The sequence below is a fragment of the Trichoderma evansii genome (genome assembly GCF_050947405.1).
Source record: "Trichoderma evansii strain SZMC 28006 chromosome Unknown GGI43scaffold_29, whole genome shotgun sequence".
Classification (NCBI taxonomy): domain Eukaryota; kingdom Fungi; phylum Ascomycota; class Sordariomycetes; order Hypocreales; family Hypocreaceae; genus Trichoderma; species Trichoderma evansii.
In genome coordinates, this window is record NW_028145177.1 from 364,910 (window position 1) to 389,832 (window position 24,923).

Sequence of the window (24,923 nt, forward strand, 5' to 3'; positions counted from 1 at the left end):
AGCGTTGGTTGGTCAGCGCAAGGTTGCGACGGGTGCGTCTGGATGTCTCACAAACGTACCTACAGATAACCTGCAATATGATGCCCTTTTTTACCCCTCAGATCGACGAAAGGATGCCGTAGTACGTAAGTACACGGCGCACTGGCTTTCCGTTCTCCCGATCTGCAGATTTGGCAGCGGCATTCTACGTCAGAAAAGCTTGCTTAGATACCTACCGGGTAGATACATAGTGTCTTCCGTGGCTAACATTTCACGTCGTTGATAGTGGTACAGATGTAAACATCCATGCGTAGAGAGAGACAACGGCGATCTGGACGTTGACTTGATGGAATTTATTTAGTCATCTCCGAGTCACTTATACTACTCACAATCTTTTGAAGAGATAAGCAAGTACATTGTATATGCAGCATTGCTGTTTTGTCTGGCTCCCTCCTCCATCTTCAATATTAGCAAACTTTGGCTATCAATCAAAGCTATGGTGCGAATTTAGCTTGATATCAATCCTTTTTAACAAGAAGATGATATTATAACAGGCTTTATTATATATTGCTTTATTAGATATTTGTAAACTCCAGAACATGAATGTATCTCATTTCCACATTATAGAGTCAAGCCCTCGCCAAGTACTCATTCCCCTTCTCATCATTCAACCCCTTTGATCTCTCCATTATAATCTTCATCTCAGTAGTCTCGCGCTTATTAAACCTTTCTTAAATTCCGCCAGTTCCCCGAGCGTAGTCTCTGCACGTTCTTGAAGAATTTCGCACTGGAGGCTAACCACTCTTGCCTCTCTACCTGCTCCTGGACTGTCTTTTACTTGAGCAATCACACCACTCATATCTCTGACTCTATCCACAAGCAGTGTTTGAAGCTCCAAAAGTACGCCTAAAAGCATAGAGGCCGCAGTGTTGGCAGGAGCAACAAAAGATCCAACACGGATTTCTGGAACCGCGAATTTGGGATCGTAGTCTGATGGGAGGGTGGCCACCATAAAGGCACACATCCGGCCGTGCTCTGCCATCGTATCCATTATGTCAAGCAAACGGATATGGCATGCCATGACAAGATTTAACAATGCGTGATCTAGTTTAGGCAGTGGCGTCGTATGCAGAGATGTGCGGTCTTGGTGTATACAGTCCGGCACAGTGCAGAGGGCATCAGACTCAGGGGCTGTTGTGCGTTTGTTGAGAGAGGCCGATGTGGCTTCAGGGTAGATGACTGCAAGATTTTGGGCGTGGTGAAGGAGGCCGTCAAGCGTCGACTGCAGATCGAAATTGTCCCCTACATTATCGGCATAGTCCCTTAGTTGCTCTCTTGGGACATGATGCATCTCAAGAGATGATGGCAGCGCTTGTAGCATGCGATCAAGGCCTGACAGGAGAGCCGCGAGGCGTTCCGAAATGGTTTGGGCTGGCGTCTCGAGCACTTGGCTTGGCGTTTGTTGCCCCTGCTGCTCCAAGATCATAAGATCGGGCCAGTCAAAGCTAGTGGCTCCATTGCCATTGTGGTTGATGGGATATCGGAGAGGCCTTGTTGGCGGACTGAAGACGCAGGTGACATTGGCCTTGGCGCAACGGCTGCAGCACAGAGAGCCTGACGGTCGAGGACACCTGAGCTTCTTGTCATGGCACCGATCACAGGCCTGCCGGAGATCCATGACGAATCATAGCATGTTTGTTATACGAGGCAGAGAAGAGCGCGCGAGTGGCTGGTGCCCGACAGCCTCACTGGGAGAGCTCCGATAGGCCAAGATTACGGTATATCGTGAAGAAGGCCAGAACCCAATCCCACGGAAACGACCCATATTAGTCTACATGGCGCTAAAGTCGAGTCGTCCCGCGAAAAGCGCAGCAGCCGCTGCTATTGGCGCATCTTGGCATCTAGCAATGGGTAGCTTCGATGCTTATTTTGGTGCATGTAGGCACTTTGGCGACTTATTGGGTTTCCCACCAAGGACTAGATGGGACAAAATTCCGATTAGCTGCTGTTGTCGATTTGTGTAGATGGCGATGCCGAGATGTTTACCAGGTACTATTTCCTCGTAAACCAGTTGTAAAAATTCAAAAGCACGCCATAAAGCTATCAATCACATATAACAAAGCCATTGAGCGTTGCTGCAAAATCAATGACAGCATCGCACCGCTTTTCAGTCGCGGGGAGCCCCTCCAGCTCACCAAAGTTTCTGTCTACGGCGCGGCCACCACTAAGATTACAGGGCTGGACAGGCATTTGACTGCTCCAACGGCCATTACGTCGTCGTCATAGCACTCAAGCTTTAAGCTCCGCCATAACCACCGGCTTCGTCCCGCCACCTGCAAACTCCATCCCACGATCCTGGAAGCTTCGAGTCCCTTCCACCCGCTGTTTCGACGCACTTCCATCGTCTCGGCCATACTTATACTGCCCAGAAGCTAGCCGCTTTGCGCGTCGCTGGCCGCAATCGCCATGCTGGCTCATTTTCGCACGGCAGACATTCGCAACTTGTCGCCATGTCGTTGATCCCATACCAGCCTCAAGAGGGCCGCGAGATTGTGCTGTGAGTTCATCATCCCCTCATCCCTGGCTTTGCCTGTGCTGTCGCTGCGCAGCGGCGCATGCTAGAGAGATAGTGAAGTCAAAGATTGCTAACTTTGTATGCAATAGACGACATCGCAATGCCATCGTTGTTCGCGATCCCAGCTCGCAACGTCTGGAGATTCGTGGCCACCCCGAATGCCCTACATGCCACCGCCCGCTAGGGCCAACACCGTCGGAACATTCGTTCGATCGCCCATTTGAAGTTGACCCAGAATCGTATGTCGATCCAGGGTACTTTCGGATGCTTCGCGCAGGACATACCGACTCGACCGCACCCGAACACGCAGCGTCGGGTCTTATTCGCAGACTATTTCGCCCTGCGCCAGGGAGCGATGGCTCAGCGTCGCGGGGCTCGCCCTCTGTAGACGATGATGCTGAGTTCATCTCCAGTGCTCCGGGCGTATCACAATCTGAGGGAAGCAGAATCAAGAGGGAAGCATTTAGCCCAAACTATTTCAAGACCTTCTTTGTTGAAGAAAAGGTTTTGGGTAGAGGAGGCAAGGGCGTGGTCTTGTTGGTGCGCCATGAGATTGACGGCTGTCAATTGGGCCACTTCGCTTGCAAGAGGGTACCGGTTGGTGACGACCATGCTTGGCTTGAGAAGGTCTTGATAGAGGTTGAGCTCCTTGCCAAGCTGTCGCACGCCAATTTGGTTTCCTATCGACACGTCTGGCTGGAGGATGTCAGGCTGACCATGTTTGGGCCAAGCGTCGCTTGCGCATTCATTCTCCAGCAATACTGTAATGGAGGCGACCTTCACCAGTACGTCATTGGAAGTGTGCCTAGGGAGGTTACGAAAGAAGAGCTCAAAGAGCGCATCCGCCGACGATCGCGAGGCCAGGTCGATGCTTCGCGGGATGGCTTGTATGAGAAGCCCAGGTTATCCGTTGAAGAGATTTACTCCTTATTTAAAGATATCACATCTGGTGTTGCGTATCTACATGCGGCAAACTACATCCACCGAGATTTGAAGCCAAGCAACTGCCTATTGCACCGAGAAGGTGGCAAGTTACGGTGTCTCATCAGCGATTTCGGCGAAGTCCAGCCGGAGAATGTAGTGCGAAAATCAACAGGCACAACGGGCACCATCTCATACTGTGCACCTGAGGTTATTCGCATGGATGATGACACTGGCAAGTACGGAAACTTTACAACAAAGTCGGACATTTTCTCTCTCGGAATGATTCTCTACTTCATGTGCTTTGGCAGGCTTCCTTATCAGGCAGCTAATGCCGTTCAAGAAGAATTGGAAGACGTTGATCAGCTCAGAGCTGAGATTGCCGATTGGACTGGTTTCCAAGATGAGCGGCGTGAGAGACCAGATCTTCCATCAAAGCTCTACATGCTGCTCAAGAAGCTGCTTGCTCTAGACCCAGCCGAGAGACCGAGCGCCAATGAAGTCTTGAATGCCATGAAAAGCGAGACTTATTTTGATGGAATCACCAGAGACCATGGCCCAAACCCGGCTGTTGCACTGCGAGGTAACCGAGTCCAAAGCTTGGATTCTCCGGCAGGACCCAGCACGCCAGTACCAGGTGAGTCTTTCTAACCTACAATCCTGACAGCACTTGATCTTATAGTATAATAGATTCACGGCGGGCCTACCACTCTCGCAGCCTCAGCGTACCCCAGAGCGACAACACATGGACAGCCTCGGTCTCTCAGGATGAAGATGCCTTGCAAGATGGCTCTGTCTTTGATGAAACTGTACCAGAATCCACCAATGCAATGGTTAAATCCATTAGCCAAAATGGGCACCACAGCCACAACCATACTCTCCAGCCAGCTGAGCAAAGAAACCCTTCTATACACACAAATGGCCATGCACACGCCGATGGGCCTCTCCTCCTAGCACCACCTCCCTCAGAAATTGCCACAATACCTCATGGAGCAGCGCTTCTTTTGATGCGGTTTTGTACCGTTATAGGCGCCAGCCCAGACACTGTAAAGTACTTTGGTCGCCTCAGCCTGTTTCTCATAAAGCTTGCTACCCTAGTTCGCCCATGCTGGCCATACATGGTCAATCTTGAGGTGAGTGCGCCTCTTGTGCTGCTGGCTGTACTTGATTTGGGGCTCCCAACCAGCACCAGCACTACCCGCACTCGACGCCCTAGCCACGGCGAACTCGTGACAAGCTTATTTCGTCAGACGGGGCTAAAAACAAGATTTTTATTTCTTGCATTACATCTGGCTGTAATATGGTTGGCCAGCCGCTGGCAAGCTCTTTGCGTTGCTGTTCCCCATGATGAGTGGGCTCAATGGTAGGGAAAAAGAACATCGTTTCATTTTTTTGTAATTGGGGGAAAGGGAGTAGAAAATCATAGCGTAGAAAAAAATGGATCCAACTATTCAGTAATAGATCTAACCTGAGATTGATATAATACTCAATATGAAAGAAAATTCACAATATTACCCTATTACCATCCATAGCCTTACCTTTTCATCGCCCCTTTAACTCCAAATTGCCTCCTTCTTGCCATCTCCACGCTGGCCAGCGTGGCTCTCCCCTGACCACCCTCATCTCTTTTTGAAGCTGCTGCCATAGCCGCAGCAGGCTTAAGCTTCCTTCCCCCGGTGATGCTTCCAAAGCCAAAATCAGGATGGCCTCCCAAGCTACCAAAGATATCACCGATGTAGTTGGCAGGGGGCACGCCCTTCTCAAAAGTGCAGTTCCAGTTATCGAGGATGCCCCTGACGATCTCAATGCCGGCGTTGTAGAGATTTGAAATGGCGATGTGGAAGCCGTTTTGATCTGTGCGGGTAAGATGTTCCAAGTCAGAGCGAGAAGGGGGCGGGCGGTCGAAGTCGGAGCCTAGTGTTTGATATTATTGTGTGAGTTTCTATTCCATTTCCGTATATGAACAAGTATGTTTATTGAAAGTATGTATGTCCGTGTGATGATTGATTTACCTGTTCGCATAGCAATGATTCTGCCGAAATCGACGAGTCCTTCTATCGCAGATCGTACCAGTACTTCTAGTATGGCATTATCTTCCTGTGCACTCATACAGTAGGTACCTGTGCCATTAGTCCACAATGCCGTTGTATTCTCAAAGGCTTGAGCGAGTCTCCCTCCCGAATAGTACACATCACTGGTCGCACTATCGCACTTGACCACGCTGGGTGGCCGCACGGCCATGTGGTACGACGTCCCCATGCTGCTGTACAGAGCACGGTATCTACGCGGCTCTTCGCTATCTACGAGTTTGGCACGTTGAGCAAAGCTATATGCGGCGTCACGAAGATTTGCATTAAGTTCAAAGACTTCAGTGCCGTATGTGATGCAAGGGTATTCAAAGGGATGGGTTCGTCCGTAGGGGATGTATCCCGTAGGCCAGTCTCCGGGGAGAGAGCGAGGATCGATTTCATATTGTAGAGCTACTTGGACAGCGTAGCGAGCGAGGGCGACGCTGCCGATGGTTGCATATCGAGGATTGACACCTGCAATCCCAGCGAGGAGGAAGTATGTTTGTGTGAGGTTGAATCTATTGGACAGGATGAGAGCTGTCATTGAGACTGCAGAGTTGATTTCACCTTCACCGACAGTGAGCTGACAAATTGTGCCGGTTTTGGTACAAAAGACGCGTGGGAATAGCATGGAAAGGCCGGGACTGGTGATGGCCTGGGATGAGAGATTCCCAAGGCCAGACTGAGCGAAGTTGTCGTGCCATATTTGGCCTTCGGGTTCAAACTAGTTGGGAGAATCTTTTGGTTAGGAAAAAGAGGAATACCAGTAGTATAACTGTTGAAATAAGAAGAATGAATTGCTAAATTGAACTATATCATTTGAACTGGGAAAGAGATGAACCCTGGCGGTGACAAACCATGGATATGATAAAGACTCTGGGAGAGATGGCGCTAGAAGGAGGCTGAGCATGGATGGTGGGGATATGAGCCATCACCGTAAACAAGATAGATAGGACAAGTGTGAGAAGCATCCTGGATAACGTGAATAGGCAATATGACAGCGGCTGAAAGAGTAACAACGCTGATGGAGTTGATCCACTTGGTGAATCCATCCGATGGCGGAGTTGCATCTTATAATTGAAGCTTAAATACAAAGTCATTATGATCAAGTTTTAAACACGATGGTAGTGAAGCGGAGATGTCACATCTGGTGTAATACATCTTTGTTTCTCTTTGCAAAACTCAGTCTTTGGCCTCATCACGGCAAGTTCCATATTCACTACCCACGATTGGTGTGAGTCCCGAGGGCGGGGAAGATGAACAAAGGATAGCAAGTCCGCGGAAGATGACCGAAACACACTTCTTGTCAAGAAAAGGGCTCATGAAACATGTACTAAAAACAAAATCATCGGATAGGCTGGCCTTTTTGACGAGTTCCCGCCGCCTCTTCCAATAGCAGCGTGTCCTGTCTTCCTTGCTTCCCATGTAACGTTTCTTTGTTAAGAAACAAATTTTCATGCTTGGAATGTGCTGAATTCTAGACCAACATTGGATATATCTTTCAAAGCTCATTCATAACTCTGCAGATGGTAAGAAAAGGAGAAGAAACAAAGGGCATCTTTAACCGCAGTTGGTTTCAACCTAGAAGACCTCGCCTAGCCTGTATAAGGATCTACAGACGAAACCAGCTTATTTTTTGAGCTAAGGTGAACTGAAAAGCGGACGAAAACAAGTACTCTGATTCAGAACTTTTGTCAAGAAGATCAATGGATTAATGGGCCTTTATTCGGCCGAAACTGCTTTTAATTGACTCTGATGCATCGCGCCATCTTGACGGATTGGCCTGAAATTGCGAACCCGGTTTGCTGATAAGCGGCTGTCGCGAAGCAGTACTGACTGCGAATACGTAAAGGACTCTAAAAGAGAAAGATTTTTTGTTTTGTTTGCCACTACTATGCTCTGTACAACTCTCCTGTGATGATCTAGCGACTGTCTCGGGGGAGAAGCGACTGAGATCCTGCAAGCCGCCGCAAAATGGCTCAGCAGGGACTATGTTTATTGGATCCTGGCACTCGATGATCACTTATTGGCCTCGGTATTCGGAGGCTGCCTTGAAGGCTACGTATTGTTTGTATCATGCATTGAATGACTGGACATGTCCCCACAGAGGGCAATCGAATCAAGGCAATGAAGAGAAAGGGGCTACGTACCTGTTAGCAGCTTGCTTTCTCAGCAAAAGACGCTTGGACATTGTTTGCCCAATAGATAGACTTAGCCACATGCTTAATTGACTTGTTTAGGGCTAGATGCTTTATGCTGCGGATATGTGGTGAGGGCTGTGTAAGAGCCTAACCAGGAGCCTGGCTTTGGGTGTCGTTATGCCATTATGGATCGCCTTCACAGTCTACCAATGGCAAAATTTAGCAGCAGCAAAAGATCCCAAGGTCTAGAATAAAAAAAGAAGCAACAAAATTTTGCAAAATTCCTCGGGGTTTTTCTTGCCGCCTCTGGTGCTAAGAATTATACCGATGGGAGTTTCGGGACAACAAAGAGATCATTTTCTGGAATAGCGCGACTAGTGTTCTTAAGGTTAAACTTTAAAAGTATTGAAATTATTTCTCCTGCCTGGACAAATGGAAACAATGCCGTAGAATATACAGTTCGTAGAAGCCTGGGTGACTCCTTGCCGTCGGCCCTACTGGTAAGCCACAAGAGCGGCTCTGGCCGATCGTGCTGCGCCCGTCGAATGGGGCGCTACAGGGCTCGTCAAGGTTAAAAAGTTGCGTGCCACTCGGCCGGTAGCTCGTATAAGTTAGTAGTGCAGAATGATGTAGTTTTGCCGATTTCCCTTGTGGCGCTGGTCCTGGACGAGCACCGCCAGCGAAGACGATCAAACGGCCAGTCTAGTTTCTTTTCAGGCTTCTCTAGTGACGGACGATATCCGTCGTCTCGGCACTCGCTGGGATGGGACGTCGCGAACAGGGAGTTGGAAGAGAAGTGATTCGCCGACGTGATACGTCCTGGGGCTTGCTGCTGACGGACGGGTGGCGTACCCAGGAGAGGAGCTTTTGCTTTTGATGAACAAACTCGGAGCGCCGACCCATCTTGGGGGGCCCATAGAGCCAAGCCTCTAGCATCTTGGCTGGAGCTGATGGCCGCGGCCATTGGCTGCCCCAGGCCCGATTTTCTCTCGGCGGCCGCGTTGAGAAAAGCTGCCAAGAGCCTGTAGGTGCACGTTTGTTAGTTGACGTGCCAGGGTGGAGAGCCAGCAGCCGAACTACGCGGCCGGTCCTGGTGCTCTTACGGGGAATGACTTTGAGGCCCGCATGATGCAGAAATGGTAGGGCGTAGTGGCAGGGCGCGAGTGGGAGTAAGACTGCGATTTGGGTAGCATGAACGAGAGAAAGAAAAATGAGTCTCTTTCGAGCTAAAGCAATCACTACTTACTTAGGCAATCGCCGACTGCCAATGACGGCTGCTGCCAGCACTTCCAGCGTGGCTGTTAGAGCCCACCTGTGCCTAGCCAGCTTAAGCTTGGGCAAGATTAGCGCCCTTCTACCCCCCGGCACCGCCAAGACTTCTCCCACAAGCGCTGTAAATCTCGCCCATGTAGCGTCGCTCAGTGGATCTCGGATGCTAAAAGAGCCGCCATTTATTGCTGGCACACGCCCCAGTCCATTGTTCGCATGGGATCCAATTGCTTTGCAACTCCAACTCCGCCGCCTCTCAAGTCTGCGAGAAGAGAGGCCTTGCCTTTTGTCTACCCGGCATCGCAAATGATCCCCTCGTTTTTGGCCCCAGCATCAGGGCCGTCTGCCACATGGACGAAATAACGCCCGTCGTCGAGCCGGCTGCCACGCGCCACGACGTTGAAGCCGGCAAACAAGCCACGGCGCTGGTCACCGAGGTGCGGGCTGAGGAGCCGCTGCCCGCCAACAACTTTGCCTTTACGCCGTCACAGTTGCACAAGCTGCTCAAGCAGAGGAGCCTTGCGGCGCTCGACATCTTTGGCGGGCTCCGTGGCCTTGAGCTGGGCCTCCGTACCGACCTCTCAACCGGTCTCAGCGTCGACGAGTCGAGTCTCGATGGCACCATCCCCTTCAACGAAGCAGTTGCGGCTGCTCACGAGAATCGCACGCCCGTCATCTCTCCACTCGACACTCCTCATGTTCGCCCGGGCTTAACCTTCCATATAGGCAGATCAGATGATGAAGAGCGCTTTGTCGACCGGAGGCGAATATTCGGTGCCAACAGACTGCCCCGACGTCGGCAAAAGTCGTTTTTCAAGCTCATGTGGATTGCCTTTAACGACAAGCTGATGATTCTGCTCACAATCGCCGCCACTATATCCCTGGGCATCGGTCTCTATCAATCTCTGACTGCCGACGAGGACACTTCTAATATTGAGTGGGTTGACGGAGTGACGGTTGTGGCAGCCATCGTCGTGATCGTCTTCGCCAGCGCGGCCACGGATTGGCAAAAGAACCACCGATTCGAAAAGCTTAATGAGCGACAACAGCAGCGCGACGTAACCGTTCTCCGGTCGGGCAGGATCCAGCAAATCTCCGTATACGATGCCATGGTTGGAGATATCATGCACATCGAGGCCGGCGAGGTTGTGGCTGCCGACGGTGTTCTTATCCAGGGCTCCAGCTTATATATCGATGAGTCTTCCATCACAGGAGAGTCTCAGCTAGTCCGCAAGATGGTGCCGGAGGACTACAGCCGCTCTTGGGCCACCCCAGTCGACCCGTTCATTTTCAGCGGGACGACCGTCTGTCGTGGTGTTGGCCGTATGCTGATTCTCTCTGTTGGTGAAAATTCGAGCTATGGGAGGACGCTCATGTCTTTGCGAGAAGACGTTGAAGAAACCCCCCTTCAGTCGAAAATGGGCAGATTGGGAAAGCAGCTCATCACATTTGGTGCTATTGCTGGCGGCGTTTACTTCGTGATCCTCTTCATTCGCTTCTTGGTTCGACTACCGCATCACAAACATGCTCGGCCCACTCGTAGGGCCGAACATTTCCTCCACATCGTCATGCTTGCCGTAACCATCGTGGTCATCACTATTCCCGAGGGCCTGGCGCTGAATGTCACCGTCGCGCTTGCATTTGCAACCACGAGGATGCTCAAAGATCACAATCTTGTTCGCCTCATTCGCTCTTGTGAGATTATGGGCAACGCCACTTCCATCTGCTCAGATAAGACAGGAACCCTCACGCAGAATAAAATGTCTGTTGTTGCCGGCCGTGTTGGACTCGAGAGTGGCTTTGAAGATAGTGATGTTCCCCTCGCTACCTCCAGCTCGACTGGTAGTTCGTCTACATCGAGGCTACCATCATCGAGGCACTTCATGTCGACCGTCTCTCCAGAAGTGCGGAGCCTAATTAAAGATAGCATAGCTCTAAACTCTACCGCTTTTGAGAGAGATGACTCTGCAGAAGCCGATTTCATCGGGTCGAGTACTGAGACAGCCCTGCTCAAGTTTGGTCGAGATCACTTGGGGATGGGTAAGCTCAGGGAGGAACGAGCCAACAGCAATATCGTCGCAATGCTACCTTTTGACTCTGCACGAAAATGGATGGCAGTTCTAATCAAGCTTCCCAACGGCAGATACCGCCTACTAGTCAAAGGGGCTGCAGAAGTCGTGTTTGAATATTGTGCTTTTATCCTTGATGACCCAACCTTTCGATTCAACACTTCTCGACTCGAGGAGACGGACAGAAGGAGTTTCCGCAGAACGATCTACGATTATGCCACGAATATGCTGCGCCCAGTGGCTATCAGCTTCCGAGACTTTGATGAAAACGAAGTATTCGAGAATCCAGGCGATGACCCCACCACTATCAATCTGGAATGGCTTACGTCAGGCATGGTCTTCATTGGCTTCTTTGGCATCCGTGACCCGCTTCGGCCAGAGGTGGTTGATTCCGTACGCCAATGCCAGGATGCCGGTGTCTTTGTGCGTATGGTTACTGGCGACAACTTCCTCACAGCAAAAGCCGTGGCCATAGAGTGTGGTATATATACTCCCGGTGGCGTTGCTATGGATGGCCCTACGTTCAGAAAGTTGACGCCGTCGCAGCGTGACGCTATTATTCCACGCTTGCAGGTACTGGCGAGATCTAGTCCGGAAGATAAGTTGTTACTCGTCTCACGTCTGAGGGAAATGAAAGAAACTGTTGCTGTTACCGGTGATGGAACAAATGATGCGCTTGCTTTGAAAGCTGCTGATGTTGGCTTTGCAATGGGTATGCAGGGCACTGAGGTGGCTAAAGAAGCTGCTTCTATTATTCTTCTTGACGATAATTTTGCGTCCATTGTGAAGGCTCTCGGTTGGGGTAGGACAGTGAATGACGCGGTCAAGAAGTTCATTCAGGTAAGCACTCTCCTGTTGATCGAGTCATGATATTTCCATCTTTTTCTTCTTCTCTACCTGTCAAATAGATGCTAATATGTTTGTTTAGTTTCAATTCACAATCAACATCACAGCTGGCATAACAACAGTCATCTCAGAACTCGTGGGTGACTCCATATTTACAGTCGTACAGCTACTCTGGATAGATCTTAGCATGGATATATGCGCTTCTCTTGCATTTGCCACCGACCATCCTTCACCAGAATTCCTGATGCGCAAACCTGAGCCTCGCAACAAAACCATTGTGAGCATCACCATGTGGAAGATGATTCTCGGTCAAGCCATCTATCAACTTCTGGTTGTATTTTTAGTGCACTATGTTGGTTGGGACCTCTTCAACCCTGGAACTAAGCACGAGATCGATAAGCTGCAGACGCTTGTGTTCAATATCTATGTCTTCATGCAGATTTTCAACCAGCACAACTGTCGCAGAGTGGATAATAAGATCGATATTTGGTATCAAGGATTTTGGAACAATCCTTGGTTTATTGGCGTGCAGCTTTTGACACTACTTGGCCAGTTCCTCATCGTCTTCAAAGGCGGCGAAGCTTTCGACACCAAACCATTGACTGGTGCTCAGTGGGGCTGGAGTTTGCTATTTGGCAGTCTTACCCTTCCTCTCGGCGCGTTGATCCGCCAAGTCCCTGATCGATACGTTTTGTCGTTTTTCCTTAGCTTGAAGAGACTCTTCCTTTTTATCACGACTCCCATTAGGAGTTTCTGGGCCAAAATTTTCCGAAAGGACAAACAGCAAATCGGCGAAGGCTCCCAACAAGAGCTAGGCGCTGTCGGGAACTTGGTCGTTCGATCTGGCACAACTTTACTGAGCCCAGTGGGTCTGACAGATACCGGCACACGACTTGGCCACGCAAACCAACCCAGTTCAGACAGCAAAACGCAACTTGCCCATAGCAGCATAGCTGAAAGCTCTGCAATGGGCTCCATGTCCGTGATTGAAAAGATAGAGATCGATCTACAAGCACTGATCGATGCCGCCAGATTGGGCAGGCTCGCGGATAAAGAGATGTTTGAGATTCACCCGCGCACGCTGAAGAACGACCCGATTCTGATACCGCGGTTGGACCATAGCATACCGCCTAGTCAAGATCCAAACATTCTCAAATATCTCATTAGAATTGTGAGAAACGATGCACGCAGTTCATCCAGGAGGCCGGCCCGGAGACCTACGGTCCCTAATCGAGTTACCTGGGTTGAGCCGAGACGACCAGATCCCGCTCGAACTCGACAACAGCAAACTCGACACGATTGGCTTTCCTGGGAGGGGTGGCTGAGGACGAGAAGACGATAGATCTTCATGAAATGACTCACGAACTCATAATTTTTCTTGGGCTACCACCTTTTATTATTGTTATGGTTGTTGTTTCTCAGTTATTAGCGTGGTTTATGCGGTCTATACATTATATCCTCTCTGACTATAATAGAGATGTCGGAATTGAGAATTACTAGTTGGAAAGGTTATGGGTATACGCATATACACATATACATATATTACGAGCTGGGGAACGCGGATATACTACGAATGCATTATGAGTATCATTATTTTTATGCAAATGGTCACGGATGACATTATTATTATTGTGGAGGTGGATGGATCGGCGCTTAAATAGGGGATACATATCTTTGCCTACGTCTTCTTCATGATGGGTATTTTGCTAGGCGGTCAAAAGAACAGATATATAATGATGCAAGACAAAGCTCTTGATTCAAGTTATAATCATTCATTAGCATTGTGGATAACATGTAATTTTTATAATGCTCTAAGAGATCTAATTCATATCCTTTGCTGAAATAGCCATCTTATCACTCACGATTCCTTAATTCATCATGCTTCTTTCAACTAGCTAATCTCCACCGTGCCATTCGCCTTTACTAATAAGATGCGCAAAAAGGCCTTTGGCCTTCATCAGCTCTTCATAATTACCCTCTTCAACTTTGACACCATTGTCAATCATAACAATAGTATCGCAAATTTTCATCATATCAGGCGTATGCGTAACCATCACAATGGCTATATCGCTCTCCTTCTGCCTAGCCCGCTCTGTAAGACCACATATGGTTTCGCGGATCATACTAGTGGACTCTGCATCGAGAGCACTCGTTGGTTCGTCCAAGATGAGAAGCCGGGGATGGCGAATGAGTGCCCGAGCAATGCTCAGCCGCTGCTCTTGGCCGCCTGAGAGAGCGATTCCGCCGTCTCCGATGATGGTAGAGTAGCCTTGAGGAAGGGAGACAATGAAATCGTGAATACCAGCTGCTTTTGCGGCATCTTGTACGTTTAGGCTCTCTCTGGAGCGCGAATCCTCAGGGAGACCATAGACTATGTTGTCCATAATCGTTGCGGGGAAGAGATGAGGCGTTTGGGAAACGTAGGCCATCATTGAGCGAAGATGCTGCATGTTGAGCTTCGACAGCGGAACGCCTCCGTAGGTAAGCGATTTCGCATCATCTGAAGGTCGATAGAGACCCATAAGGAGAGATATGATAGTGGATTTTCCAGAGCCAGAAGAGCCAACTATGGCAGTACAGCTTCCCCGTGTGATGTCGAAAGAAACATCATGGAGGACACGCGAATTAGTCTGCGGATATGAAAATTGCAAATCTCTAATCTCAATCGGTAACGGGGTTGAACTCTTAATGCCGCCTTGGCTTTCTTCAGATTCTGTTGGCATTGTTGCGTATGCTAATAACTGTGTTGCCGTCGCTTTGGCCATGGTCAGTTGAGGTATGTTGCCCAAGTAACCGGTTGAAGTGCCGATGCTGAACAGTAGCAAGTTGGTCACCTGTAGTATCTTGGTTACTGTGGTGCCATCGTTCTTGGATAATAAGACTGTAGCATAGTAAAATACCAAGGCTGTCATGGGATAATTCATTGACTGATACAGACCAAACAGCCCGCAGGTATAGCTTGCCCTCTTCAATCCCAATCTAAAGGTGTGAGATATCAATTTTTGATATCTTGTGCCAAAGTATTTTTCAAGCATCAGCGCTCGTACTACGCGGATATTGACGAATGTCTCGCTGAAAAGGGCGCTGGCATCTGCGGCTCCTTGGTTGCACTTGGCTTCCAATTTGCTGCTGATAATGGTGTATCCTTTAACTACTCCAAGGACTAAAGGCAGGGCTGAAAGAGCGACTAGAGTCAGTTTCCAGGATGTCAGAAGGGCCCATATCATAGAAACTGTAATCATGCCGATAACAGTTACAATGATGGGAATGAATCGCCCCACAATGTTGCGTGTCTCCTCTGAGTTTCTGTCAAGGCATTCATTGATCCTGTTGGCCGAGTTTCCCTCTTTATCGAACCATGATTTTGGCTGCCTCAAGATTCTCCTTAGAGCCTCGAGACGAAGCGCATTCACCCAAGATTGGCCAACTCTCTCAAGCATGTAATGGCCGATGCCAGTGGTGGTACCATCAATGACTGCCGTAATTATAAGATATATTGCCCGTTTTTTTGCCTCGGCCGTTCTGTTGTCTGGCAGCCACAATACTGCGCAGAGCTGGGAGAGACAGAATGAAAATATCGGCTTTGCCGCAGAGCTAATGAGGCACATAACAACTCCACCAATAAAAATTGCTCGATCTTTCGAGGTGAGCATCGGCCAAACAGTTTTCAATACTGATAACAAGGTACTCGGTTTTGCCACCGTTTGTTCTGTAGGTGCATCTTTCTCAACGATTAGAGGTGGCTCCCGGCTGGAAGCCAGTCGTAAGCTAGAGATGTTATTTGGACGATCTGCCTTTCCAAATAGGTAGAATGGGTCCTCTATGTCGTACCCAGAATCATAAGTCGTATAATCGCTACCTGAAGAGGACCTATAGCCAGACTCTGGTATACTGAACCTACGAGATGGCTCAAAATATTCGTTAATAGAGCTAGATGATCGCCTCTTGCCATTTTCATAGCAGGATGCGTTTCTAGTCAGTGTTCTTGGCTTTGTTTCGATATTGGAGCTTTCCCAGGTCTTTTCAATACCCATTTTTGAATTTAAATCGGTCATCTGCGCTTCGCTTGGTGCAGAGGGGGATGGTTCATTGGAAGCCTGACAAGCCAGGGTCGCGAATGGGCCAGCTGCTAGATTGGCCAGCTGTCGCCACAATCCTTGCTGCACCAAAGAGGCGTCTTCCATGACATATACGAAATCATCATCTTCGATTTGACCAATATCATGTGTAATGATAATAGTTGTTTTGTCTCGTCGCCACTCTCTGATAGCATCCACTATCAAACTTCGGTTTATCTGATCCAAGCTACTTGTCACTTCGTCAAGAATAAGCACAGCCGGATCTCGAATTCTTGCTCTGGCAAGCGCAACTCTCTGTCTTTGGCCTCCGCTCAATTGGTGCCCGTTTGAACCAATCCGAGTTTTGAGGCCCTCGGGAAGGCTACTAAGTGTCGATTGTAGTAGTGCAAACTCGCAAGCAGCGGCAACCGCCTCTTTTGTGACTGCTTCAGGGTCATTATGGCCAACCGCTACGTTATTAAAAACGCTGTCGTCGAACACCACGCTCAGTTGCTGGATCAAAGCAATGTTCGATCGGATCCAATTGGTATCCAGAGTGGCCAAAGGTTGCCCGTCTAAACAGATTATGCCTGATGAGGGATCATAGAATTGGGCAATAAGATTCCCAATTGTGCTTTTTCCCGATCCGCTTCTTCCCACAATAAAGGTGAGTTGACCGGGCGAAAAAGAGAAAGATGCCTTATTGAGGACGGCCTTTTCGGGATTAGAAGGATATGCAAAGGTGACCTGCCACGGATCATTCGATTAGCTCTTATAAACAAAGGGGTAAAGGTGGTCTGAACATACGTCTAATAAATCCACATTGCCAACGCAAGGCTCGGGCCTAGCATGTCCTCCTTTCTTATTGGCAGCTTCGTCATCACTTCTAGCCAATAAAGAAGTCAAAAAGGCTCCAGCAAACATGCCTTTTGATAAAACCAGCCACTGAGGAAGCAGAGCTTCAATTCCCTGGAATGCTGAAAGAACTGAGAAAAAGGTGGTAATTACTTGGCCAGGACTCAGTCCTTGGTCGACGAGGATGGTGCCATACCAGAAGCCCGCTACAAACATGCCGACGACCCAGAAGGCGACATATCCCATCTGAAAACAGTTACATTGAGCTTGTATCAAATATTGTTTGCTTGCTAATATGATTGCCTCATAGTATTGCCGGAGCTCGCGGTCGAATCCGTTGAATATTTTGACAATTTCTATTGCTCTGATGGATGAAGTAGCAAACTTTGATGCAGTCTCCAAATCGCGCTTCTGGGCTCGGATAGCCGGCTCTAATCGTCGAGTCGCGAGGGACAATGATATCATAGATATGGGCAAGCTTGCAAGAAGCACCAAAGTGAGCTTCCAAGAATAGTAGAAAGCTATCGCGAGTGAAACAACAGAAACAATACAGTCGCTTACAAGGGAGCCGAATACCTGCGATGTCGCGAGCTGAAGTTCTCGAGTTTGTCTATTGTTCCAGTTAGCACTTGGTAATTATTTGCCTCAAAAGTTGAAACTGGCGTAGACTTGCGTTTGGATTCTAACCAAGAGACTGGAGGTACCCTGGTCTAAAGAATCGAACCATGAGATGTTTTTGGATAGTAGGCTCTTAAAGATATCTTGTCGGACAGACTTGGCTTGAAGTTCTCCAAAGATGACCCACAACGCTAGAAATGCCGAGCCTGAGAGGCAATTCACAATCCCAAGACCTATCAATATCTGACTCCAATGGGATATCTCGTGCAGAGTCTCACTGCCTGAGAGACGACCAGCACCAAAATCGGATACTATATTGAAGATTTTGCCTAAGAAAATAGGATATATAGACTTGACGGCAGCAAATGCAGCTGATGCAGTGAGGGCCGCAATAAGAGGCCCTACTTGGTTCCATCTGGTGAAAGAAAAGAGATGCTTGAAAGATGAGCGAACGGGCTTGTTGCAAGTGGTTTGATGGTTGGTGGATGAGGTAGTATCCAGAACTATGCTTAGAGTATCCGTCGAGGCTGGGGGTGACTCTGCCTCTTTATCTTTTGAAGCCATCATATCAAGCGTTTTGAGGCGTTCAATTGAAGAAGCAATAGAGCCACCTAAAAGAGATAATAATGACAGAAGATGGAGATGTCACAAGTAATTATGCAAGCTATATTGATGATAGCCGACGAAGAAGGAGCCAGCTGGCACAGTTAAGACACTTCCGAGTGAAGAATGGGCAAGAAGTGCATAATCCGATAAGTGAACAATGCAGATATTTGCTATGTATTGTTCTATCGCTACCTTGATATTGTTTCTGCAAAGTGGCTGAAAGCGCCGCTCACTTTGCTCTAACATGGCATAAAAAGGCGAAAGATGGGGCAAAAGCTCAAAAGTCGTCATTGTAGAATTAAAAACTAGAATTTAGAATAAGATGTCGATCTAAAAAGACTGGTTTGCTTATGCTAGCACATCATTGTCTTCACTTGGCGACTCTGATCACAAGAGTCTCGCTTCTCAGGCTGTTCGTAGATGGTCAAAGCGTATCGTCGGAGACGCTGTTTGACGTTGCATTGTCAGTACATGAAGAGTCAAAACATAGGATGGCGAGCATTTTCGAAGAATTTTTAAGCTTCGACAGAAGCATTTGCCTGATTTCCGTTGCTTGTAGAAGAGCAAAGCAACAGTAGACATGGAGTAGCACAAACTGGAGAACTAGACGAGGGATAGACATACAGTGCTGGAAATACAGTATTCAGCGTCGCAAACACTGTATCCTGACCTCATCACTGCCCCTCCAAACAGCCCAGGCCCCACCTTTCACGATTAGATTTTGCGACGATACATCACACTGGATAGCGATTCTTCGAATAGCCACTCCCTACGCTACCATCTTCAACATTGCGAATATCAGCAGCAACACCAGCAGCCACAATGGATCCTTTAGAGAGCATGTCCACCGGGGGCCCCCTCCCCAAGAACTTTGATGCCGAAAATGCGAGCAACATGGAGGATGTGCGTCTCGATTCTTGCTATGCAGCCCATGGAAGTTTCTAGCTGACATTTTTGTTTTCTATGGGATAGATGGAGAAGCAGTTCGCAGTCAAGGGTATGGCCTTACTTCCACGCGGATAAATTTCATCTTCCCAGCTTATACAGGACCTAACATGCGTTGTTCATATAGTCGTTCAGCACATGGCTACCTACTGGGCCATCCTCGAAAAGGTCAAGGGCTCAAGTCTGCGACTTACCAAGATCGATGACGAGATCTACGACCACCTCAAGGAGGCCTTTCCCGAGTTCGACCCCGCCGCCACAATCGACGAGGATGAGATGAAGAGCAAGTCCGGCAAGGAGAGATGGCGCGCCTTCATGATGAAGTACGAGAAGACCGTGGACGACTTCAACTTTGGCACCATGGTTCGAAACAACGCCAAGGCCGAGTACGAGCAGGACACAACCATTTTCGGTGGGTTTTTAGGAGATTGAATATTCGTTCTTGTGGTGATTTATCGTAGTCTGACTGCTTGATAGTCCCCCGCATGCAGTTTTATGCTGTTGAGATCGCCCGGTATGTGTTGCGGCTGGCGTTGACAATATCATTGACTCACGTGCTGACTACCCGAGCAGAAACCGAAATGGCCTTAACGACTGGATATATGACAAGGCACAGGAAGAGAAGAATAAGTCCGCATAAATACCCCTATACATAGACGAAGTCAAGAAAAGTCAATTTTGTTTACACCACGTGCCTTTTTATGCTACAACGTTGGAAATTTGGCCAAAAGAGCCTAGATATAGTCTGAAAGTGCAACATGGTTTTTAGCTATGCCATTCTATCTAATGAGAAGATAGATGAAATGGGTAAATAGATCTCATCATTGAATAAACATGTGAAAATACACTCTGCCGTTTGTATTAGATGTCACTAGCCACGCTCTGAACAGTTCCGTGATGCCTCCTTTGGTCTGCACCGTAACGTCTGCATGATGTTGAACAGAGCTTTGACCCCCAAATACATTCACGCAAGCAATTCATGTTTTCTGTTTGCATACTGCAGCTGTTTGTCACCTGGCTGACGAAAGCCTTACGCTCAGGCACCGGCGCTATCAAAGAGTCACAGGTGACAACTGCAAACTATTTTACTATTCTATTTCTTTCAAATACCAACACACCGCCCATATCTCCGTACCTACTCAAGAGATCCTTCAAAATTCGCTTTTCTAGGAAAATATTAAGATGGATCAGACGTCTTGGCTGGATCTCTCAGTAGAGAGCGACGGTATAACTTCGCCATCTCCACCACTATCGCCGCCACCATCGCCTCGTAAGTTGATCATTGTTACTTCTCATCAAAATTCTTGCTGTTATTTTACAAGAAGGAAAAGGGGAAATTAACTAAATCTTCAGTAGCAAGCAGTCCCATAAAAATCACTCGATCAAAATCCATCATCGAACGATCCGCCAGCAGAGCCTCAGTGTACTCCATCTCTTTCAACACCTCACGCAGTGATGAACAGCTCCTTGGTCGTGCTGGCCTTCCACCATGGGATCGGACAGTAGACATCGTCTACCACAAGTATAAACGTGGAGAAGCCAAACCAGACAGAGATATAGCCCTACAGGCATCAGTCGACAAGTTCTTCTCGCTTCACAAGAGACAGAGGCCGGACACGAGCAACGACATTGCACATCAGGGAAACATCTAGCAGAAATTTCCTGATAATGTTCGCTTGCTCATCCTCCAAAATCTCATCGCATCTCACGAGCCGGCAATGGGATCCAAGCCCATCAGCCTCAATCGATTCTGCTGGAACCAAGACTGCTGGGAGCCTTCAGATTTTTCTCCTCTCCACGATATCCTGGTTACTTTCCATCCTTACTTTGCCGTCTCATTCGACTTTTACGCCTCGCTCTTCGCCACTATCTTGTCAGAGTATACTTTTCACGTTACGTTTTCTCCGTTTATTGCCCCGAAGCTCAACCCTCTTGCTACCACATGGCTCAACAAATACGGCCCTTTTATAAGGTCTCTCGTCATTGAAATCGACCTATCACGTCTTGGCCTTGGCCCTGATCCCTCAGCTATTAATCTTCTTCCCTGTATTGGTCGTGTTCAAGATCTGCTGTTCAATTTTAGCATATCTCAGCTTCAAAGACCCCCGGAAGCTCCACTGGAGACGTTGATTCTCGCATGTCGCCGTTTCTATGGTGAAAGAGAGGATATTCCTAAACCTCCAACAACAGAATCTGTGGATCAAAAAGACACCGATAAAACTAATTCTGTTAAAGGCCAAAGTTCAACTTTGGCTGTTGATGTTTCAAGTAAATCTTCTTCTAATATCTCAGAAAGAATCGCTCGGGCCATCTCTCCAGCCCCCCAAGACTCCTTTGAGCAATCCGAGCTAATAACAGACGACACGAATAGCGAATACTCAACCTGGGTCCTTGAGGATGGCGAAGGAGAAAGCAGTGACGGTGGTGATGACGATAATATCGACGCCAACTCCTCTTTCGACAGCAGCTACTGCTCCTCTTCCAGCTCAGACTCATCCTCAAACGCCGACACAACCCTAGCTCCTACATCATCCATCACAGACGAGAAACCTTTCTACTGCCCAGATAAACACCTCTCCATATGCAACCACCTCGCCCGTCTTCGCAACAAAGTCACTTCCCTCCGCATAGTCGGTTTCAGCGACGAATACTCTCACGCCCTCATAGCAACCATATTTCCCCAGGCGAAATCTGTCCCTGCTGCAAACCACTCCTACCGCGTAGCTCCCTCTACGCTCTGGCCTCGCCTGCGTGGTCAGAAATCCTGGGTCGATGCTGGTCGTGGAACACTCGTATTGGACGACCACGAAGTCATCCCAGAACCTTGCATTTTCCCCGAGGGCTTGGTTCAGCTGCCACAACCAGTCATTAACAATTCAGGTATCAGATCGCTTCCATGGTGCTCTGGGCCAGCACACCGCCCAAGACACAAGACCACCAGCTCAGGCTCGAGCTGGCCGTCTCGGAGAAGTATGGAGAGCAACGACGCAAACACCTCCATAAAGTCACGGCGCAGTGATGCGAAGTCTATGATGCAAAAGCTTTTGGACAAGTATAAAGAAAAGTCGAGGCGGAGGCCAAGGCCGATTTCTGCCCCCTGATAAGAATACATGTAAGCTATATGTTGAATTATTGTAGCTATATAGTTGGAAATCTTCCTTTCTCTCTTTCTAGTTTTAGGACAGGATTGTGGCATTTATGTACAGAGTAATGAACAATTATATATACGAGACGCTTGTCAACCGGCAATGCTCGCTCAAGATCTCTAATATATGCAGCTAATATTACTTCTATCGTGAACCCAACAATTCGCTTTGACGCTTGAACGCTTCAACCTGAAATTCAAGATTGTAGATCATCATATTATTTCATCCTCAAATATTATAGCGCCCCCTTTCATTTTGCTAAAGTCTTTCAAAACGTTAGACATACTAAACACACTTTCAAAACAGGGCATGTAAAAGAACTTACTATGGCAAATTTGCTCTTTGCACGTATCCTCTCTCCATTAAACAGAAGCACCCAAGGCAGAATCGTCAAACCGGTAGCGATCCCACCAAGCATGCCGCCGGCGCCTTTTAGACCGAGATTGGTAAACATGATGTTCGTAATCAACGGAAAGCAGCCACCCAGCACATTCCGGCAGAAGCTCTGCGCTGCCAGGGCCGATGACGCATATATGTGATACGTATCTGCGAGGTAATTAAAGGTGGCGAGGTAGACGGAGTAGATACCCCAAGTGGCCAGCCCTAGACCAACTGCTGTTACATATCCTCCCTTTCCGTCAGAGGCCAAGAAGGCAATGAATAATCCGATGGGCAAGAGTAAAGCAGTGATGCAAGTAAAGTATAGTCTGGCCTCTGGTGCTTCAGCCGGAAACTTTCGTCGCATAAAAGCCCAAAATCTGGAATTAGAGTACTGGAAATCTTCTTCTTGTCGTTTCCACTGTGAGTGCTTCAAGAGATGCTCCTGGTAGATGCCCACGACTGTTGCAACAGCTGAGGCTATCATCATTGCCACGTATACCCGGCTTGACATGGAGAAGTTGACACCATAGAGGAAGGGTACAACTGAAAAGGAGAGATAGAGTACACCCCATGAGAAGGCGGCCCATAAAGAGAAACAGAAGACAACCGGCTCCGTAAAAAGGAGGTGAAATGGTCTCCTTACAGATGTCAACACTATCTGTCCCAGAGAGGCGCGTTGTTCATCTGCCTTGACTACCCACCGAATACGTCGTAAACGGGGGCCTGGGGCGGTAGCACGCTCGTTCATGGTGGAAGTTATGGTTACTTGACTAGAAACAGTAGATGCTGTCAATACCAGGTCGCTGCTCAGCCACTGCCCATACACTCCATGCTTTTCCAAGCCTTCATACCACTCGTTAAGTTTCTTTGCCTTTCTGGTCAATAGGACCGAGGCTCGACTTTCTTTGAAGAAAAAGATTAGGAAAAGTAGTAGAACGACATCGAGGATAACTTGGACCCAGAATGACCACTTCCACGCAAGATTGTTGCTTCCCAAAGTTTCAATCAAGGCAGCAGAAACCAGCGGCCCAGCTCCAGTGCCGGCCAAGACTGCGCCGCTAAACAGCGCCATCGGTGTGTTCCTTTCCTCCTTTTCCCATAAATCAGCCAACACTCCTCCGACCACAGCGGAGAAGACAGATCCGCCAAGGCCAACGAGGAAGCGTGCTACAATCATGCCAGCAGCATCTGGCATAACAGAGCAGACAGCTTGGAAGATAACAAAGACAAAACCGGCGATAATAAAGATGGGATAGCGTCCCCATATCTCAGACATCGGGGCAAGCGCCATTGGTGCAAGCGCAAACCCCATGCAGAATGTCGTAATGCCCACGACTATGACCAGTCGAGAAGTCCCAAAGTCGCTAGCCATAATACCTGCTGGCGGCGCGTAAGCCCCGGCGGTATACGCTGTCAAGAATGTCGCCAGGCATGACAAAATAAGCAGAATACTTTTGCGAGCAGCCCCCCATGTCAATGGATCGGTGTAAGCTGTTAAGTCAGGACATGGCGGCGGCTCTCGCCCATCAAGACTGGGTTGCTGTAATATCGGTGGAGATGGCAAAACAGTATCAAATGTGAGATAAAGAGATAATATCGGGCTGTTGCCATCTAAAGTTGTCGCCTCTGCCTGCTCCGTCTGTAGTTTTTCGAGCGACGACAAGGGGTCCCCTGCGTCATGGGAGGGACCATCGCGAGAGGCAACTTTCTCGCTTCGAGCAATCTCAAAGCCCTCCATCTTATGTGTACCGAGCTCTCCCTTTTCTCCGACAGCCATCGGAGTTAGCTCAGGTGAGAGGAGAAAAAAAGAGATATGGCTCGTAGGCAGGAGTCTTAAGACATCGATACAACTTTGTGGTGTAAACACCAGACGTAGATGAAACCTCCACGATGAGCCCGCCGCTGGCTTTGGAGGAAAGCTTGAAGGACTTGAAGGGCGGTGATGATGTCTAGCTATTTATCAAAATCCGGAAGGCGTATGGAGTAAGTGGAGAGGCTAATATGTTGACGACGGGAATAACCACATCGGCTAGATCTGCTCTCACAGGGTCGTTTAGCCCCCACGCACGGCTGACAGGAATGGCAACGATTAGTACGATGTTTCCGTTTCTCTTTCGTGCCAAGGGCGCCCTCGCGTCTTCTGCACGATATCTTCTCATGTTCGGGTTGATGAGTTCCAAAGCAATGTTTCCAAACTACGTAATGCTTGGATTATACACTGAAATACCTTCTCTCGACGCAGCCACCAAAGAGGAGGCGTGACCAAAGCCCGATCCACTGATTTACGCCGTGTTAGTCAATAGCTTGACGGGAATAACCAACGGAAATTGTACGTGCCACTTCTCCACAGGCCAAGCTTTGCATCTAGATTTCTAATCCTCCCCTCCATGATGCTTCATGTGAAAAGCAGCATCAAAACGGCCCGGCCTCAATATTAAATCCGAA

The 24,923-nt window shown here is 48.5% G+C and overlaps 8 protein-coding genes across 8 annotated transcripts; 4 read left to right on the forward strand and 4 right to left on the reverse strand.

The window, feature by feature from the left end:
• Nucleotides 1-276: 276 nt before the first annotated feature.
• On the reverse strand, nt 277-1,767 carry GGI43DRAFT_231314 (Zn(II)2Cys6 transcription factor domain-containing protein). Its single transcript, XM_083200524.1, has one exon. It carries the CDS (start codon nt 1,655-1,657, stop codon nt 677-679), a length of 981 nt encoding a protein of 326 aa, XP_083056107.1. The 5' UTR covers nt 1,658-1,767; the 3' UTR covers nt 277-676.
• Nucleotides 1,768-2,221: 454 nt separating this feature from the next.
• GGI43DRAFT_417017 (protein kinase IKS1) lies at nt 2,222-4,998 on the forward strand. The gene is made up of 3 exons (XM_083207364.1): nt 2,222-2,536; nt 2,644-4,112; nt 4,166-4,998. Exons 1-3 carry the CDS (start codon nt 2,490-2,492, stop codon nt 4,840-4,842), a joined length of 2,193 nt encoding a protein of 730 aa, XP_083056108.1. The 5' UTR covers nt 2,222-2,489; the 3' UTR covers nt 4,843-4,998.
• An 11-nt stretch (nt 4,999-5,009) lies between these two features.
• Nucleotides 5,010-6,515, reverse strand: GGI43DRAFT_425947 (purine nucleoside permease-domain-containing protein; the record flags this gene model as incomplete). Its single annotated transcript, XM_083208574.1, has 3 exons — nt 5,010-5,389; nt 5,488-6,268; nt 6,402-6,515. The coding sequence occupies 3 exons, from the start codon at nt 6,513-6,515 to the stop codon at nt 5,010-5,012; spliced, it is 1,275 nt and encodes a 424-aa protein (XP_083056109.1).
• A 2,470-nt stretch (nt 6,516-8,985) lies between these two features.
• GGI43DRAFT_417029 (uncharacterized protein) lies at nt 8,986-13,747 on the forward strand. The gene is made up of 2 exons (XM_083207365.1): nt 8,986-11,863; nt 11,952-13,747. The coding sequence occupies exons 1-2, from the start codon at nt 9,305-9,307 to the stop codon at nt 13,209-13,211; spliced, it is 3,819 nt and encodes a 1,272-aa protein (XP_083056110.1). The 5' UTR covers nt 8,986-9,304; the 3' UTR covers nt 13,212-13,747.
• GGI43DRAFT_430991 (P-loop containing nucleoside triphosphate hydrolase protein) lies at nt 13,493-17,964 on the reverse strand (the record flags this gene model as incomplete). Its single annotated transcript, XM_083209357.1, has 4 exons — nt 13,493-16,674; nt 16,735-17,303; nt 17,359-17,392; nt 17,470-17,964. The coding sequence occupies 4 exons, from the start codon at nt 17,962-17,964 to the stop codon at nt 13,765-13,767; spliced, it is 4,008 nt and encodes a 1,335-aa protein (XP_083056111.1). The 3' UTR covers nt 13,493-13,764.
• A 620-nt stretch (nt 17,965-18,584) lies between these two features.
• On the forward strand, nt 18,585-19,815 carry GGI43DRAFT_417032 (polysaccharide biosynthesis-domain-containing protein). Its single transcript, XM_083207366.1, has 5 exons — nt 18,585-18,909; nt 18,979-19,003; nt 19,079-19,363; nt 19,429-19,465; nt 19,525-19,815. Exons 1-5 carry the CDS (start codon nt 18,829-18,831, stop codon nt 19,589-19,591), a joined length of 495 nt encoding a protein of 164 aa, XP_083056112.1. The 5' UTR covers nt 18,585-18,828; the 3' UTR covers nt 19,592-19,815.
• Nucleotides 19,816-20,133: 318 nt separating this feature from the next.
• GGI43DRAFT_430995 (uncharacterized protein) lies at nt 20,134-22,052 on the forward strand (the record flags this gene model as incomplete). The annotated part of the gene is made up of 3 exons (XM_083209358.1): nt 20,134-20,221; nt 20,308-20,453; nt 20,607-22,052. The coding sequence occupies 3 exons, from the start codon at nt 20,134-20,136 to the stop codon at nt 22,050-22,052; spliced, it is 1,680 nt and encodes a 559-aa protein (XP_083056113.1).
• A 195-nt stretch (nt 22,053-22,247) lies between these two features.
• GGI43DRAFT_231512 (major facilitator superfamily domain-containing protein) lies at nt 22,248-24,367 on the reverse strand. The gene is made up of 2 exons (XM_083200527.1): nt 22,423-24,367; nt 22,248-22,362 (listed from the first exon to the last, which is right to left on the reverse strand). The coding sequence occupies exons 1-2, from the start codon at nt 24,253-24,255 to the stop codon at nt 22,348-22,350; spliced, it is 1,848 nt and encodes a 615-aa protein (XP_083056114.1). The 5' UTR covers nt 24,256-24,367; the 3' UTR covers nt 22,248-22,347.
• Nucleotides 24,368-24,923: the final 556 nt, after the last annotated feature.

Excerpts from the sequence above, each read along its gene's own strand:
- GGI43DRAFT_231314 (XM_083200524.1), bottom strand. The coding sequence starts at position 1,657 with ATGGATCTCCGGCAGGCCTGTGATCGGTGCCATGACAAGAAGCTCAGG.
- GGI43DRAFT_417017 (XM_083207364.1), top strand. The coding sequence starts at position 2,490 with ATGTCGTTGATCCCATACCAGCCTCAAGAGGGCCGCGAGATTGTGCT. Across the intron at positions 2,537-2,643 it reads GAGGGCCGCGAGATTGTGCT|ACGACATCGCAATGCCATCG; the intron begins GTGAGTTCATCA and ends TGTATGCAATAG. Across the intron at positions 4,113-4,165 it reads ACCCAGCACGCCAGTACCAG|ATTCACGGCGGGCCTACCAC; the intron begins GTGAGTCTTTCT and ends ATAGTATAATAG.
- GGI43DRAFT_417029 (XM_083207365.1), top strand. The coding sequence starts at position 9,305 with ATGGACGAAATAACGCCCGTCGTCGAGCCGGCTGCCACGCGCCACGAC. Across the intron at positions 11,864-11,951 it reads CGGTCAAGAAGTTCATTCAG|TTTCAATTCACAATCAACAT; the intron begins GTAAGCACTCTC and ends ATGTTTGTTTAG.
- GGI43DRAFT_417032 (XM_083207366.1), top strand. The coding sequence starts at position 18,829 with ATGGATCCTTTAGAGAGCATGTCCACCGGGGGCCCCCTCCCCAAGAAC. Across the intron at positions 18,910-18,978 it reads ATGCGAGCAACATGGAGGAT|ATGGAGAAGCAGTTCGCAGT; the intron begins GTGCGTCTCGAT and ends TCTATGGGATAG. Across the intron at positions 19,004-19,078 it reads GAAGCAGTTCGCAGTCAAGG|TCGTTCAGCACATGGCTACC; the intron begins GTATGGCCTTAC and ends TTGTTCATATAG.
- GGI43DRAFT_231512 (XM_083200527.1), bottom strand. The coding sequence starts at position 24,255 with ATGGCTGTCGGAGAAAAGGGAGAGCTCGGTACACATAAGATGGAGGGC.